The sequence below is a fragment of the Lytechinus pictus genome, chromosome 16 (genome assembly GCF_037042905.1).
Source record: "Lytechinus pictus isolate F3 Inbred chromosome 16, Lp3.0, whole genome shotgun sequence".
In the NCBI taxonomy this organism is placed as follows: domain Eukaryota; kingdom Metazoa; phylum Echinodermata; class Echinoidea; order Temnopleuroida; family Toxopneustidae; genus Lytechinus; species Lytechinus pictus.
In genome coordinates this window covers 23,060,903-23,079,635 of record NC_087260.1, presented here as the reverse complement: position 1 = coordinate 23,079,635, position 18,733 = coordinate 23,060,903, and the positions used below count along the sequence as shown (strand labels likewise).

The window sequence follows — 18,733 nt, the reverse complement described above, 5'->3', positions numbered from 1 at the left end:
TAAAAAGTTGTATGTAAACTTAACCATTTCCCTTGATCCAGAATGATATGAAGGAAAGATCAAAGATGAATATTCATGAGGCAGTCCTGAATTGATATGATATGAAGGAAGGTGGAAAACACCCATTTGCTTTTATTGTTCTTATTTTACCACTTTCTCATTATCTTATGTATATTTATTTCATTGCCTAAGTAGTCTTGCCTTGTTAACTATATTCATATTTCTTATCTCAATATTTGAAATGTTTATTTTTTGTGTTTGAAATGTATACATGTATGTAATGAGTCTATTAATTGTTTGTACTTTGTATACATGATCAATTCAGCCGTTTGGCTGCAACTTGAGTTTTTAATCAACCTTGAAATGAAATATTGAATTGAATTGACAACCAGCATTATCTTTTATTATTTGTTATGTTCTTTTAAACTTTGAGGGGTGTCTAGGTAGAAACTGTAAAAGCTGAATTATGAATTATATCACTGGAAAGTATTCTCAGATTTCTATCATAGATAATATTATTCTTAAAAAGGGCTGATTAAATCATATTTAATTACTGGTATTCTTAATTTTCATTGTGAAATTCCTATACTTCAATTTATAAATTGAGCTGTTGATGAGATGCTTGACTCTATTTATTTATTTATTTTTGTTACTATTTGTTTTTTATTGCTCATTTTGGTATGGCCATGTCCTACCCAGAGACTCCCGACCCTTTTTGGACATGGTCCTGCTAATCTTTTGATAGGTGAATTGATTTAATCATATCAGTAATTGATTGGTTTTGTGGTATTCCTTGCACACTTTTAGGCGAGGCAGCAGGTCTGGGTATGGGTCTTGTCATGGTCGGTACCAAGTCGGCTCAAGCCATTGAAGATATGGTCAGCGTAAGTGTCTTGATCTTGCTCCCATCACTTCTGTCTCACCTTCTCTATAGTCTAGAAGCATCTTTGAGAGAAGTTAAGGGAATAAAACCGCGGGGAAAGATTGTCTGTAGTTAGTATATTTGTATTTCAATTTTGACCTGGTGCTCCGTATTGCAGTAGTGATCAGTAATGTTTTCTTTATTCACAAAAAGAGGATGAAGGGAGTTTCTCTCCTTTCATTGAAATTGACTCATTCCCCCTGGGTTTCATTCTTCTATATTACGTGTTACTGGTATTTTATTAGATTTAGTTGCATTATGTGTTTCTGATATGACATGTTTATATGCATATACCTTTGATTCTTGATTAGTACACAAATAACATGTCTCCTTACTAGTCTACTCCTTACCATGCATGCTTATTCTTGGTAGTTTTAAATTGAATATTATCTGACTTTATAATCTTAAGGTACCTTTTTCAAATGTCTGAGCCTTTTTTAGCCCTGGCTTATCTCGAGAATCCCACTCAGCATCTTTGTGCATCTTATCTTCTACTGTATTTATAGACAGAGTATTTGAGAAATGGGAAAGTTGTCGTAAAACCCACTGTGTGGCAAAACTGATGGCTTTGTAAATTCATTTTGCTTCCATGGTTAAGCTTTTGTTACGGTATCTTAGTGGCCACGTTTATTATGTCCTAAAAATAAACCTGTTGAACAGCTGGTCTGCAATGACTGCTTGTCCATATTTGCCAAGTTTTCAATGTCCACTCACACGACATGCATTGACAATTCTATTTTAATGATTGTCGAGCTTGTTGGTAAATGTATCACGCCTCTCCCTTTTTTTTCCTAGTATGCTCAAGACACACAGCATGAGAAGATTCTGCGTGGCCTTTGTCTTGGAATTGCCCTGGTGAGTACTAACCCCTATCCCGTTCCAGAGAAAATAAAATGTCATATCTAGTATGGATCATTAGTATTGTGCATATCTTAATGTGATACCAGATATTGGATTTTACCCATTATACCTTCTGATTGAAAAATTGAAATTTTGTCACTGTAGTATTGTAAGTAGATAGCAAGTTGAAACCCTAAAGGTATCCTCTGCTCATAGGAATTTTTGACTTTTTGCTGTTGATATGGTCTCCGCGCTCATTGAAGCACAGTCTCCTCTCTGCAAGGGGGATTCTGCAAGAAAATCTCCCACCTTGAGGAGAGGCTCTTGGGTTCAGAGTCTGTGTAAACCTTAAATTGAATCTAATTCCACTCCTGACTTTGGTTCCTCAAACCACGTGTGGTCGTCTTGAAGAGGCTGACACCCTTATTGAGAGCTTTTGCAGATACAGGGATTGCCTTTCCTTATTGCAGCACCGGCATTAAAAATTAAACCATAAAATAATCTTGAAATAAAGCAATGTTATGAACTTCTTTCACTACATGTACTTTATCCTTAGAGACCATGTACGGTTGTCTTGAAGAGGCTGACACACTTTCAGAGAGCTTGAGCAGGTCCCCCCATTGCCTTGCCTAACTGCAGCACCGGCAACAACAATTACACCATAAAATAATCTTGATATGAAGCAATGTTATTAACTACTTTCACTACTTTTACTTTAACCTTAGACCATGTACGGTCGTCTTGAAGAGGCCGACACCCTCATCGAGAGCTTGAGCCGGGACAAGGATCCCATCCTAAGGCGATCAGGGATGTACACCATAGCATTGGCTTACTGCGGCACCGGAAACAACAAGGCCATCAGGAAACTCCTTCACTTCGCCGTCAGTGATGTGGATGACGATGTCCGACGGGCAGCCGTTACTTCTCTCGGCTTCTTGCTGTTCAGGTGAGTGTGGGTGTTTATGTGTGTGTGTGTAGCCGTTTGTCTTGTCTTGTCTTCCCATTGTTGCCCGCAATCAAAAAAGTTTATTATCATCGCAAGTGGAATAAGGAAGATTAGTGAAGAAGGCAACTGTCCTGCAATGTCAGAGATCTAGTTTGTCTGGGTAACACAACATTTGCTCCCACGATAATTTATCCTGTGCTCATTTTTCTAAAGATATATGAGAATTAGGGTTTTGATAGGCTTTTTGTTTCAGAATGACATTGTGTAATGTGTATACTGTTGGAAATTGTCTTAAGGCGACCTCACACCTTACGATTGGTCTGCTCCCCGATTTCAGAATAAAATGTAGTAGAATTTTATGCTAATATTGAAGCTTGGGATATCTTACTGTATAATGTTCTAAATCATCGTACGAATACCTATGTTCAAATCTGTGACTATACTATCATCCTTCTTAGAATAAAAGCGAATTTAATATCTAGTCGTAATGACGTCATAGCAGTCGTACGATTGGCTACGATTTGAAACTGATTTGGCCTTTACTCCAAAATAAAGGCTTGCAATCTTTCAAAATGGTTATATTAGTATTTCTTTCAATTAATTTTAACCTCAAATAAAATGATATGTTCCATTCACATTTTCAAAAAATGAGCAAAATGCGATTTGTTCCTAAATCGGATCGCGAACTGTCGTAAGGTGTGCGGTGGCTTTTAGATGTAGCAGTGAGAGAAAGATTCTGGGGAATGAGTAAGAGATGTTTGAGTTCACATCAAATGCAGAGGCGTGGCTTGTCTGCAATCCATGCAGTTGATTTATACTCTAGACATAGTCAACATCAGTACATCATGCATTATCATTTGACCTATAGACTAGTTGGGTTATGAGTGAAGTGCCCCTACCCCACTTCCTCTATCAGGAGAGCTTTTCATCATCATTCATCATCTGACAGTTTGTCTTTGTTTTGATTTGCTAAAAATTGTTGCAATGGTAACAGATAAAACAGACTTTCTTTGATTTATACTCTAGACATAGTCAACATCAGTACATCATGCATTATCATTTGACCTATAAACTGCATGTAGTTTGGTTATGAGTGAAGTGCCCCTACCTCACTTCCTCTATCAGGAGAGCTTTTCATCATCATTCACCATCTGCTATTTGTCTTTATTTTGATTGGCTAAAAACTGTTGCTATGGTAACAGATAAAACAGACTTCGTCAGGTAAAACATCCTGTCCTATAATGAAGAGCTCCCCTTGGCTGTGATATTTGTGATATTGATCTTTGACAAATCATATTACAGAAAATCAGTTGAAACTCTTTGTGTTCCCTTTTAAAAAAGTAGATAAAGGATGCATATTCAAATTGATAATGATTTTACATTCTTGATGAAAATATATATATAAATAAAAACTTTTCCTTAAAGTAAAGTTTTTTCTCTTTAGAGATGATTATACCCACAAATAAATGTACAGTGTTTAACATCTAGATTTCTCTGTCCAATCAATGTCCCGACTTATCTTCATTATCTAGCGCCATCTCTTGGCGGCAATCCAACTCTATCTATCTCTTTCCTTGTTTCTAACGTCTATCGAACCAAACAAAGCTCCTTTTTTTTAATATCAAAACAAGTTATCTGTTTAACTGTTTCTCATGTATGATCTAGCATCCTTTAACAGTATCTGTTCATCGTGTCTTACCATATTGCCAACATGCATATTGACGCACACTGCTTTCACTAGGGGAGAGTTTCATGAAACAAATAGTCTGTAATATTCACTGACAAATTTGCTCTGAGCCAATTAGATGTAAGGATTTTGGTAGCTTGTGAAAATCACTGTCTGTTTCATGAAATATTCCCGGGTCTCATTCTTTATTTGTGTTTTGTGGTGGTTTTTTTTCTTTTTTCTTTGGGTCACTTTACTTAAAAGTTACAACTTTGCCATTCAGTGGTACAAACAATCAAATCGAGGATGTCATGGAAATTGCAATTTGGATGGCAAATAATAATATACAAATAATGCGCATTTATGAGTGTGTTGTGGCGATGCAGGGCATTCAATTGTATTTTCAATATGAGAAAGAATTAGGCGCTTACGCCGAATGCTTTTGCATTTTATTGCCTTATTACACAAATGTATGTTATGCCTGCATTGTCACCAACATCACAAATTTAAAAACGTGCATTATTTGTTTTATGAATCATCTGCCATATGAATTTGTTGTGGGAAGTTAGTTCGAGTCCCGCCATATTTTTTAGGATTGCACTGATGGAGAGATGTATGACATCACACGCATATCTAGCATGTATGTGTAAGTGAGCGCATCAAAATCCTTGTCATATAGCCCTTTCTTTTGAATAATGCTTACTTCAGGTAGCTTCTTAGTTTTTATAAAACACAATTGGTAAAATAATGCACCAAAAATTCATACTGCTGCACAAATAATGCATGACTGAGAGGTTTCAAAAGATTAAAGTATAAACATGTGACTTGCATACACACTCACTATTGGCTACATCCTTGAACCATTTTTATGACATATTTTAGGCAACAGCGCCTTGGTTGGGAATGACTTTACGCGTAAAATTGATATTTTCATGCAGTTGAATTATGATAGTACTAGGACATTTTTTCTTTTTATTCCATTTAATACTTGACAGTGACACACACAGTATTGTTGTATTAAAAACATTGAGCTATAAAATAATCTGATATAATGCAATATTTCTTCATCTTGCATATATATGTTTGACCTCATCCTCAGTTTATATTTACATTTCTTCAGAAGGCTATACCATGCCCCTCTTGATTATTGATAGTTTATAAATAAATCAATAACACATATTTGAATGATATCCATTTGTCTACTTAAGGTAATCAACAGTGATCATGTGATTAACAAATTATGAACCATAAAATGCAGTTAAATGCACATTATGAAAAAAGGCTATGTGTTGAAGTTTATTAAAAATAACTTAACATTATAATTATAATATTAAAGTTGAACAGAAATTCTATCCAGGCCATGTTTTCTGGTAAGTGTTATTGTTCAATTTGTACATATGTTTTGTCAACGCAATACATTGTCAACATTTACTTATAAATGTAGTTAGCACCATGCAAACCAATCCTCAATATCAATTTAAGGTTCTAAAATCATTTGAAAGTCATACATTTCATCGCCAATTTGCAATTGATAGATAGTCTGCTTCTTGCATCACAAGTATAAATTGATTTGCCCCAGTTACAATTGATCTGTCAATCGTAAATTTTGCATCTGAAATGTGCAATTGATTGCAAATATTTTCTTGCAACACCCCTTGTCATGTGACCAATGCAATGATGCCTAATATAGGGCCATTCTCGGTCACTTATGTGACCGAAATTATGACAAATCTTGACTTTAATTAGTTATAAATCTGAAAATTTTAGAGAGAATAGTAATTCAAATGTTATATAACATTAACATAATAGTCAGCTATCATTTGGATTTTTTTTGCTGTCTCCAATATGTAGGTTCAAGGTCAGAGGTCAAAAGAAGTGGGTCACGTTTTTGACTTCACACAGAAGCATGATTTTGAAAGTTCAGTTTCATTTTGAAATTCACTTTCAAAATCATTACAATTATAAATCTCTAAAATTTTATTGTTTTATAAATATCTAAATGAAGTAACGATTTGTCATAATTTCTGTCACACGTGACCGAGAATGGCCCCCTATACTGCATGCAACTAGAAATTTAAGTGTGACTCTAAGTCATGCTTAACCTTTGTAAAACACCCCCCCCCCCCCTTTGGTCTAAAATAAAATCAAGACAATCGATTGTAAGCAAATGTGTTCAAGAGAGAAAAATATAACTTTGATGAAAATATGATAACTATAAATCAAATAAATTCAAGGCAAGTCAGTGATGATTCATGAACAATTGAGATCAATTTTATATGAGATGCAAATGATTTTATAGTTGATTTGCCTGAAGCTTCTTGAAAATAATTTTAGCAGTAAGTGAATAATCTCAAGAAGAGTCAATATAGATATTCTATGTCCCATGATAGTGTGAATATCCAACTTGTAGATCCTCCAAAGTTAATTGTTTCTTTAATCGTCGCTCCCCTTGTTTTTAAACCATCAAAACCAAACCATTATTATATTTCTGTCACATATCCAAATGCCTTTTCTTTTGTAAAACAAAAGATGTAGGTCTAATACACACAAGACCATATACTCAATTGATAAATAAATGTATATATAAAACTTAAGGATTCTTCAGGCAAAAATATCCAGTATCTTGAGTATTTGTATTGTTCAATCATCAAAGACTGAGTCGTATACATCTTGCCTTTGTTATACAAACACATTTTATTTCAGTAAAGAACTTTCAGCACATGTCAAAGATCACAGACTTTCAGCACCATTCCAAGATTAATGCTCTGTGGTGTATCAATGATGTCACTGGGAAGCCTCTGGCAATGACCAAAGCTTGTTGCCATGTCGGTCAATGCTTCCATCGTACGCAACAAACTTCCGCCGCATGGGGATGCTTCTGTTCGGACCCCTTTCTCTGTCTTTTTCAGAGTTATTAGAAGAGTTTCTCTTGAGAATGGAGTAATATTTATTGCATGATAATATCTTGATGAAAGCTTGCCTAAATCGGATGTTGAATGCTGTATAGATAAACGGGTTCACCATGCTGGATGCCCAACCAATCCATGTACAGATTGTAAATACAGTTATATCAATTGCACAATTAGGATAGATCGCACAGGTGATGTTCGCCACAAAAAATGGTGTCCATCCCACTACGAAGGCGGCAAAGACAAGTCCAAGGACCTTGCTGGCCCGCTGCTCGGTGTTCAGCCGCTTCATGCCGTTACGGCTTTGATGCGACATAGTCCGCCGAAGACTGAGATTAGATACATTCAGCTTGCGAATGCTGCCATTACCATTGACTGATGCAAGAGATGTTTGGGACAGGTGACATTCTTTATGGGTTGGCAAGCTCTCAAGACTTGTAGAATCACATTTGGTGTCTTTGACTGATACAGGCTCAAAGCCGTTCTTTTTGGCAACCTGAAGAATAAACCTTGGATAGGTCTTCTGCTTGTCTTTGTTTTGGATCTCTTCACTGTCCTCACCACCGCAGAGTTTCGTTTTCTTGTAAAGAGTGTACGTTGTGAGACTGTATGTGATGATAACGATGCACAGTGGGATGAAGAACGCTACAACCGATCCATAGATCATGAAGTGGATGTTGGTCACAGCACATTGGCCATTGTTCAGGACTGTTTCAGGTTGAAGGAAACCCATGATACAAAGCGGACTGGACAGTCCTGCTGCACAGGCCCAAACAATGCAGATCTTGATGATGATGCCTCGTCTAGTTCTTGGTTGGCGTTTGTTCCTCAGAGGGTCACTGATCGCGAGGTAGCGGTCAATACTGACCGTGCACATGTGCAGTATGGACGAAGTGCAGCAGAAGACATCCATAGTGGACCAGATGTTGCACATGACTAGACCCATAGACCAGTGTCCTGAAACAAAATGAATAAAGAAAAAACATACCTTTCTTATCAATCTAGTAAAGGACATTCTGCTTTACTATGACAGATCACTGGCAAGTTCAAATGAAACCTTACAAATTATTTTTGTTATGTACATGTATCATTGTTATTATGATTTTATCATATATGATTTTCTGTTGGGACTTTTTAACTGACATCAATGTTTAGAATTGAAATTGAAAATGTATTGTGGAATTCAAGGATATAAGCTACATGTATATTTAATGGAACATACCTTTATTGTAGGGTCAAAAGAGTTAATAGATTTTTTTAGTAGTGTTCAAATTAATGACAAAAATATTTTTTTTGCACTTATAACTATTTTCATCTATTGTTGGTACATGCTAATGATTTAGCTGCTCCAATTTAACTTTTCTATCATTCGGTCCAAGTATTTTTAATTTGTTTGTAGCAGCACTTTGGCCTTGTTACATTTAGTTGTATCCGCAGCCTATGCTATTGTTCAGATTTTACCCCCATTCTGAATAACCTCACCAGATAATGTTTATTCAAGATAAATCTAATGGCTTACCAAGTAAGTCTTTTGCAAGTCCGAAAGGCATGACGAGTAGCGCCACCAAGAGGTCAGCCATTGCCATTGAAAAGAGGAAAAGATTGGTCAGGTTTTGTAGCTTATGATCCTTGCTAATGGCCAAGCATACCAAGAGGTTTCCAACAATGGTGCAAAGAATTATGGGTACAAGAAGCAGCACAGGCCAGCTGTGTTCAACATGCAATCCACCATCAGCGTCAGTGTCCGTCAGCATCGTTGTGTTGTTGTCCGTGCGGTAGCTGATGAGCATGGTCTTTGTAGGAGGCTGAGTTGACGTCCAGGAAGTTGCCATTTTTAGCTTCGTCACTGGTTGCACAAGCCGAAGAGGAACATTTCAGATGGGCCAACTACACTGCAGTGTCCTTCAGTGGTTTTGATGCCTTGGTATGAGACCTGAAGGTGGAGATAAAAGAAGTAGGCAAGAATTCAATAAACATGGGCTAGCCAGTGATCATGAGATAGCTGTATACCATGGCATTAATTTCTTTCAGTAAGAGATTTATCCACATGTACTGCACTCAAGAAAGGTGAGGTAAATGAGGACCTAGCAGGAGTCAGTCCTTGATAAGTTTGCATGCCGTAGAAGGCTCGAGCGGTTATAGTCGGCACCATGCGAAGATATTATCGTAATGTTATATGCTCTGTGCAAGAACTGTGTAATAATTATACCAGCATTTCATTTTATATGAATTAACTTGCTATGGAGTAACAGACTACTGTGGAAGTGCCATAATGTGTAACCATTGATACAATACAACCTATGTGTACATATTTGAGAAAAGAAAATACAACTGGAACAAAGCTTTTGGCATTATCTGGTGTGCGCAACCGCTTCAATTGATAAAGCTTTAACACCTATTCAAAACACTCTGCTTTGGACTCTGACACCAACTTTGGATTATAAAGTCTGTTAACTATTTGTCAATAAAAAAAATCAAGCAATGTGGCTTAAAGCATTCGCAGTTTAATGTCTAAACAAATTTCATCCACAAGATGACATGGATATTGTGATTGTTGGATTTTTTTAATAATGGATTAAAAATCCCTCCTTGGCTGGTGAAAGGTCAGATAGCTTGTGCAAGCTTGAAGTCAATGAATAACACCCATACATGTATATCACCTTTTCATACCTTTACATCATTATTGACTCTTATAAAATGTAGGAGGCTACAGGCAATTTGACTGATATTATTATCGGGCTGCGCCTCAAAAAAAAAAATCTTCAATTGAGGAAACACCAACTCCATGTAATTGCCTTGTCATTAAAGCTTACATACAAAAGGTCCTTGAGATGGTCAAACATTGACAGAGAAATGTTGTTCCCAATTGACCAATCAAGGATCTCCCATGCAATTCCTTTCTTAAACACCAACAATAGGTTTTCATTACTAATCGGAGGTACATGGGGAGGGGGGGGGGGTAGTGGGATAGGGGTTGGGGTGGGGTAGGGACACTGAAGGCAGTGAGATAGGGATATGTTAAGTAAGGATTGTAAAATCTTTTCTTTAAAAAAAATTATCTGTATACATTTCTGAAGGGCAGAGATGAAGATCGCCCATCTGAAACACTGCTGAGCTTGTAAATCACATGTTAATTATTCACAGTCTAGAATAGATAGCCTGTTGTAGGGGGATGTCATAGTAATACATGTACAATTGGACATAATTACACTCCCTTTAGGCGTATTAAAAAAAGTCTTAAATGAGATTCCTGGATAAGAGTCCTTGATTAGCTTCTATCAAGGTCTAATTGACGATGTCAAGATAGAAGGAGCATAGTTGCGAGGACGGGGCGTAATAAGCCAGAGACTGGTCAGTGACGCAGGGCCATGATGGATGTTGCCATAGCAACTATGTAATCAACTTAACATTCTATTTATCTTTTAATACAATCTTTTGCATCGTCAAATTAAACATCAAGCAGACGTACCTGTAGGTCTACGTCAGTGCTTGGATTTTTACGCAAATATTGTTTTTGACAGTGTGATGAGATAATTGATATCCAGTCCTACATGTACGTGTACATGCCTGAAACTTTGGAAAATTTAAAGTGTTTCTTTTCCTTGCCATTTTCATGCAATTTCCTGCCTGACTATTGGGGTTCAACGAGATAAATTTTTAGATTTAAAAAACATGAAATGAATGGTTGCTCAGATAGTGCCCCCTTGTGGTTGCTGTATTGTTCTTAATAATGAAAGATTTTTTTAATGCAAACACTTATTTTAGTTAGTTATTTTCTATCAAAAAGCTCTACAGATATTGAAGTCGATGTCCAATTCCTTTGGTGGAGAAATGGTTCTAATTTCTGAGGAAAAGACATGATTTTTTTTTTGGGGGGGTATGGATATAATATTATTAATCTTGACACATTGTGTAACCTCTTCCTCATGAATATTAGATTTTTTTTGTACACAAGATGTATTTCATTATACAATATTTAACTTTATCTGACATATTTTTATTCAAACTTATACATGTACATGTATAGATAACGCTTTGATTTTACCAAAACTGAATAATTTTTTTTAATAATTGTTGATAACTCAGCGTCATCTTCAGAAGAAGGAAGATCTGAACATTGCAAGAAACTTGCAATTTTTCAAGTAAATTTTAGGTCTCGAAATCAATTTTAAATGTTGTGCATTTCATTGCAAATATGCAATTGATTGATAATCTGCTTCTTGCATCAACCAGTAGAAATTGATTTTCTTTTAAATTGATCTAGACTATCACTTGGAAATTTGCATCTTTAAATTTGCAATTGATTACAAATATTTTCATGCAACACACATTAAACCCCCATCAGCAGGAATCAAGCAGAAGCTGGAACGAAAAAAATATTCAAAAATATTCAGAAATTTTTGGGAGGAACTTATGAATTCACCAAACTGGAGTTCAAATTCAGTAAATTGACCAGGTGAATCATCATACACTAGTCAAAATGAGCCGCAATGGAGTCAGATTGATAATTGGTGCTACATTCTTGGACATTCTAGGCGCATTCTAAATATTCTGACTGCATTCTGGGTGCATTCGAAATATTTTTGTCATTTCTTTTGGCCGTCCCGAAGGTTTTGGTCATGTTCAAAACATTCGAGGGGTATTTTCGAACGGTGTTCGAAGTAGATTTAAATGACCAACTGGTGGTCAAACAATAGTCCTTTCATTCAGGCCAATTCTGCTTGATTCGGAATAAGTGTGATGGGGGCTTTAGATTTTATACTTCAAATGCAAGGCATCATTCTCCCAAGGGATGATTTGAAAAGAGTTAATGGTCAATTAAAAACTATCTGGACAGCTTAGGAATCCCTGACCATTACTTACTTACAATGCTACAGTCTTTGAAAACAAGGGGGCCCAGGTTATTAGAATGGTTCTTCCAAAACAGTGTTATACATGGTTTCTCAGGAATTCACTTTTCAAATTGTTTTATCTTTAAAATATTGATCAATGCAAATGTTCATACATGTAAGTCAACTAAGAGCCTTTTTTATTTGGTATTCATATTCGTGCCGACAGCGTATGTAGAATCAAATGTACATGTATAACATTCCTATGCTTGCATTGGTTTCAAAAAAGGAATGTGAGGCTAGTAATTGAAGTTGTGTAAACTTTATTTCTTAACTACATGAAGTTACAATCCTCCATGGGAGATAAATAAGCGGTCCTTGAAAGGTCGTAAGGGACTGTAGCACCTGGAAACTTCAGCCAGTGTATGCAGATGTACAGTGTACTGTACTGTATGTGTGACCTCCTTTGATTCAACTTAGTAATACAAGAATTGCATTGTACAAATTCAAATTCTTTGTATGTATGAAGAATCATGTGTGTTGAATAGCAAAAGACGATGTTTGAAATAGGATTTAAAAAACGGCTTGCCTTACTGTCATCATACATTGACTAAAACATTCAGGATCCTGTTTCATAAAAACTTGTTTTTAGTAATGAATGCATAATTTATCTAACAAATTTACCATCAGCCAATCAGAAGGGATAATTTCAGTAGCTTTTAACTGTTATAGCAAATTTGATATGATAGCCCCTATTATAATTTGTATTTTTTTATAGAATAAAAGAATAGAATTGCCTTGATAAAGGTGTAGTGTTTGTAATGTTTAAAGGGATTGCCTTGGGGGATATTGTCTGTACAAACAGGAACATTTAGTACGCAGAGTGACCAATGCAAGTTGGATGATGGGTGTCTAGTGACATGGTGTGGCTCCTCACACTTTCCAAGGTAGTCCAGGCGATAACCCATTAACTCTAATCCACCATGATCCCAACTTTCACAAAGTATTGTAAGATTAATAGGTACTATCAATTGTCAATATTAGTTGTAGCTATTTTTATTAATATACCAAGGATGGGATTATAAAAAATCAAATATAGGAGGGCAGGCATGATGATTTATTTTCAAACTTAATTGTCTGTGAAGTACCTTTCAGGGGGATGTTTCATAAAGCTGTTCGTAAGTTAAGAGAGACTTTAGGAACGACTGGTGATCCTTTCCTACGCATTAAACAATCGCCAATGAATATACCATTTACCATAAGAAAGGATCACCAGTCGTTCTTAAAGTCGCTCTTAACTTACGAACAGCTTTATGAAACACCCACCAGATGTCTTTTTTTTAATGTTCATGAAATTTTGGAAGATAGGTATATAAAAGAAAATCCCTTAATTGTTTCACTTAGCAGTATGAATGATAAATTGAGAATGACTGCATTTTGAAAGCAATGATGGCCTGGCTATTAGATTCAAGTGAACACTTGCCAGAATAGTCACACTAATGTTCATATTTTACTTTGTAACCATTTAAAACCTGAGTGAAGAATAACAAACATGGATAAATATCTCACAATAGGTCTTAAATGCTCTTATCTGCAGTGTAAGTTATTCCAGGGCCCTGTGTCACAAAGACCTGTTATAAAAACATATGCATAGTTATTGTTAGAAATTTACTTTCAGCCAATCAGATTGGTGGATTTCAGTAGCTTTTAACTGTTATTGCCCATTTGTTATTATAACAAGTTTTATGAAACATGACCAGAGCTAAAGGATGTGATACATTTGAACATTATTGGAAGAGACTATTATATATTCTATAGAGAGTAGATCTTTTACAATTAAGAGCCAAATCATTGTAATGTTAGAAAGGGATTCTATAATTTGCTATGGCTCTTTGCAAAATAGAGTATACAAATATGTTGACCCTACATGTAAATCCTGTCCTCAAACCTATCCCCAACCCTCATACTAATCTCACATTATTCTAAACTAAAAACTGTATCACAGCTTTCTTTAACTCTAGTTCCAATCGTATGTTTGGCTCACTCACAGACTACCTGCATCATGCCGAATCTTCCAGAGATTACAAATGTAGATTGTAGACATTCTTTGTGAAATGCGCATTTTTAATACATTCATACTCGCTCACATGCTAACCAGTAACCCCATTATAACTCAATTTATGCAAGGTTTCTGATAAAAGACCGAGCGCACTGTTGATCATGAAATGGATTTAAGAAAAACATGATTTACATCAAAAGAATGGGAAAGAAAGCGATAGAGAGAGAGAGAAAGAGATAACATAGACTTGTAAACAAAAATACATTCTTCGTAAAGCCTTTGAGCTGAAAAGCTAATTTATAAAGATTCTTTACAAAACCTGTCAGAAGTTTGTTCTTCTGTAATGCATTTCATGATACTCCCATTGCATGTACACTCTATGTATGCATAAGTTATTCATAGACTCGTCAACATATCCCTGCAACATTTAGGAAGCTTTCAAGGCAAAATATGAGAAAGACATTCCATGTTGTGTACTTATACACAGAAGGTTTCCCCAAAGAGACAGGATTCTCAGTTCGCAACAAAAGTTTTCATACTAAACAGTAAAAACCATTCTCCAGTTAAAAAAGTTAATCTCTCTGCATATTTATGCAGTTGAAATCTACCTCCTCTGAATTTGTATGTACATGTAACTTTAGCAGTTTTCTAAATAGTTATTTGATGTGCAGTAGCAGCAGATAGTATTTTTAGGTGAGGCTGTCTTTAGTTTAGAATTCTACTTGGGTTTATTGAGCATCAGTTTTAAAGGACAAGTCCACCCCAACAAAAAGTTGATTCGAATGAAAAGAGAGAAATCCAACAAGCTTAACACTGAAAATTTCATCAAAATCAGTTGTAAAATAAGAAAGTTACATGTATGACATTTTAAACTTGCCTAATTTCACAGAACAGTTATATGCACATCCTGGTCGGTATGCATTTGTTTCCTTTTGAAGATTTAGCAATAATTTGCAATTTTATGATTAGGGATACCAGTGCATGTTTCCTGTGGATTTCTTTTTTTAGAATTAAAAACAGACTGTTATATTTGGCCTCACTTTTTTACTCATGTTCAAATCAGTAAGAGATTCCCCTTTAATTGATAGAGTTGTAATTATATTGAGAGAGCTGATAACATTGATACTTTATGACTGCAAGTGTGGGTTAAAATTGTTAAGGCCTCCCCGATACTCATATGCATTTTATCATTGCATATCAAAGTATTCTGTTTGTCGACATCAAGTAATTAAATTTAACTTCCAAGCCTTACAACTAGCTGCTATATTATCCATCGTCAAACGTGATTCGGCTTACTCACAAAGCAAAGCAGATGCACCCCGATGTGGGGCGATAAGTATTCATTGATTTATTAGACTAAACATTCGTCTAAATTTCAGATTTATCATGTAATTAAGGTGTTTGTTTAGACAGTAACTATTAAACACACATTTGTTGGAAGCCAACTAGTTTCTCCACAGCGTAAGGTTTAAACATTTTGTATTTCTCTGCGAGTGGGTGATACATATACAAGGCTTCTGTGGGCCTATCTATCACACAAGGTATAGTTGGGTGTCTGTTGTGAGGATTATCTCTTTGGCGACTTGAAGCAATTATCTCAGCTTGGTAGCGTATTGAGAGTGTAAGGAAAGACTGATATAATGCATGATTAATATTGCATGTATATCAAATGAACAAACGTTCTGTGTGCATTTTGCTACAGTCAAAATTGTTATACACAATTGGAATTTATTTTCATTTTCCAAATAATTCATCAAAAGTTTCAGAGATGCTATAAAACTCCTTCAAACATTTATGCAAAAGTTATCCTGATAGCAAAAAAACTAGTTGTGAAATAGCGCCCATGGATTATCCTAAATAGTCGTGACTGTAAAGCATTTTCAAGATTGCATATATCCCATTTTATCGTGCTTTGTTTTTACATTGATGGAGACTTGGAGTGCACTCTCCATACCCCTACTCAAATTTTGAAAAAATGATCAACATGAATTCATATTCTTGTTTCAAGAAAAATTTAAAATCTACAAAGATTAGAGTTTAACTCTAGCTATTGAATCAGTTTAACTTTAGCTAATGAATTTTAAAAAATGAGAGAAACTGTTTTGGTACATTTTGCATAACTTAAAGGGGAAGTTCGCCCTGTAAAAATTGCAGAAAAATTCATATAAAATTTTGGTGAAAATTTGAGGGAAATTCATCAAAGATTGAAAAATAATTTGAAAGTCATTTTTTTTTCATTTGTTATGTCATATTTTTATTAATTTTACACATTTTATATTATTTTTTTCTGCTGTTTTTACTACAATGAAGTTTTTTTCAGGGTGCACTTCCCCTTTAAGAACAACTTCATGGAACCACCCAGTCCATGCTTGAATTGGGTTGGCCCTTCTATTTATCCCTCTCTGTTGTCCACTTGATCTGAACCAAAGAATTGCTGGTACATATCCCTGCAAAGTTTTTACCTTTTACATGTACTTTGAACCTACAAAAGTCATCTCTTGAAGTTTTTACAAAAATTAATATTCTGTAAAAAAAAAAAAAAGTAATATGAATCACGCATGTGCTGAGTGGATGATAGCTTTTAGGACCAACATTTGCCCAAGAAAGATACATGCTGTGCCGTGAAACCTAGTACGCTATTCTTCTTCGCCATGGAAACCATCAGAAGTTACAGCTGAAACTTCATTGCCTTGTGACACACCCAGTATGCACGTACATGGAAATGTCTGCAATATCTTACTTGCAAAATTAAAAAAGGCACAATTGTGTTTTCCTTTCCAGGGCCCCAACAAATGCATTTTATATAACATGTGGCTGTACCCATCTAAGTACCAACACTATTGTATTCCTACCTGCATGAATGACCTAAAAATGGCCAATATTTTATGTATTTCCAGTAATTTAAGGTTTTCTTTGATAGAATAATTTGAAAAGCAATCTTCATTGATATCACTATAATAAAACTACAAGGGCATTATTGAGCTTGGGTAGTGCCACTCCATGTATTATTTCATCGATAAAGGCAAGGCATACTATTTAGAACTATAGAAAATAGATCATCTTGATCTGACAAACTGCATCCATTCTATCAAGTTCTACTCACGATTCAGGAGCGCTTGTCTTATCGGCAGCGTGGGAGACGATCCAAACCAAAATGGAGTGAACGCTTTCTCCGCGTTTCATGCAGAAGTGATGAAGATCATTTCAAACATATCTTAAGTCATTTCACATGGCATCGTGCTGGTAAATCACACCCTCTAGCCATAAACTCATGATTGCAAAGTAAATCAACGAGACACAATCGGTAATGTTAGCTGAAGATATTTGCAGAAGAAGCCTAGTCGGGCTAAGAGCCTCCAAAGCCTACAAGTGTCCTTAATCCGGAGCCCCTCTCAACATCGGTCTTTGCCTCAAAAGGGAGACGTTTAACTAACCTATTCTTCAAGCAAAGGCCCGTTTATGGAACATGAGCTATGCATACAAAGCATGGGAGTCTTAATAGCAGATTTGCCCAGTAATATGCTTCTCTATTTATATCCAGTACAGGTGGGTCCAAATTTGCATGTAGCAAAAATTGATATCGTCTACATTGTTGTAAGACTGGTAATCAACATTTTACTGCACAATTCAATACTTTCAGATGCATACCACAGAAGCAAGAAATACATGCATATATTACACGGAGTAAATAATTATTACACTTGTTATAGGAAGTTTGATATGAAGTTGAGGGTGTGACTTCACGGAAGAACTGCTGTATTCTTCCAAGCACCTGTATGATGTGTCCAAATGCTGCCTAGACAACAAAATTTGAGGCGGGCTGGCATGTGGATGCCCCATGCATCGATAGCACTTAAAATGAAATCACAAAAAAGCACAAATTCTTCCCAGTATATACTTCTTTCATCTTAGTGGGGCTTTTGGTGTAAAGTTTGTGCAGCTTTCATAATCTCCCCTTTCTTATATAAGATTAAGCAGAAGTGAGTTTTTATTGTGGTTTTGTCAACTGAGTAAGCAATAAAAGAAATCATTGCATTTTGCCAAATTGGGGCGTGAAAATCACTTCTTCCAATCACTCCTTTTCATTCTACTGCTATTCAAGAAATCAGTCATCCATTTTATTTTGTTTGTTTACTGTCATGATCTGTGCAAGAAATTTGTCTCACATTCACGCCTTGTCAGGTCATTCTCCTGTATCTTCCTCGAAACCCAACCTGACAGCTAAAATGCACCATTCTTCTCTTGAATTACATTCAATTGTTGAATTGTGGATTTTAGTCATCATTTTCTTGAATGACAGGACAAGAATTGACATTTCTTTCTTAATTTGTAATCCTGTTTTTCATTACTTTTTTTTCTTACAATAATAGGAAGTGTCATCTTTCACAGATTGTAGGGAAAATAATATGACGTCAGTCCTTATTGTCCATCCATTCCGTATCTAAAACTTGGTTAAGTTTTGCGAAAGGTTCAACGATTTGATAGTTTTATTGGAATCTTATTCAAACATTCATTTCTAACAAATTTATAGTGACAATTACATTATTTTTCATTGCAAAATT

General features: G+C 35.6%; 2 protein-coding genes across 2 annotated transcripts in view; one reads left to right on the top strand and one right to left on the bottom strand.

Annotated features, from left to right (window-relative positions):
* LOC129279678 (26S proteasome non-ATPase regulatory subunit 1-like) overlaps positions 1-2,780 on the top strand; it is a 29,537-nt gene extending 26,757 nt beyond the window's left edge. The window contains exons 15-17 of the mRNA XM_064110956.1: positions 808-884; positions 1,718-1,777; positions 2,488-2,780. Coding sequence (XP_063967026.1) covers positions 808-884; positions 1,718-1,777; positions 2,488-2,712 — 362 coding nt within the window. The 3' untranslated portion in view covers positions 2,713-2,780. The remainder of the gene's footprint in view (positions 1-807; positions 885-1,717; positions 1,778-2,487) is intronic.
* A 2,920-nt stretch (positions 2,781-5,700) lies between these two features.
* Positions 5,701-18,107, bottom strand: LOC129279560 (5-hydroxytryptamine receptor 2A-like). Its single transcript, XM_054915664.2, has 3 exons — positions 17,275-18,107; positions 8,803-9,216; positions 5,701-8,240 (listed from the first exon to the last, which is right to left on the bottom strand). The coding sequence occupies exons 2-3, from the start codon at positions 9,113-9,115 to the stop codon at positions 7,159-7,161; spliced, it is 1,395 nt and encodes a 464-aa protein (XP_054771639.2). The 5' UTR covers positions 9,116-9,216; positions 17,275-18,107; the 3' UTR covers positions 5,701-7,158.
* Positions 18,108-18,733: the final 626 nt, after the last annotated feature.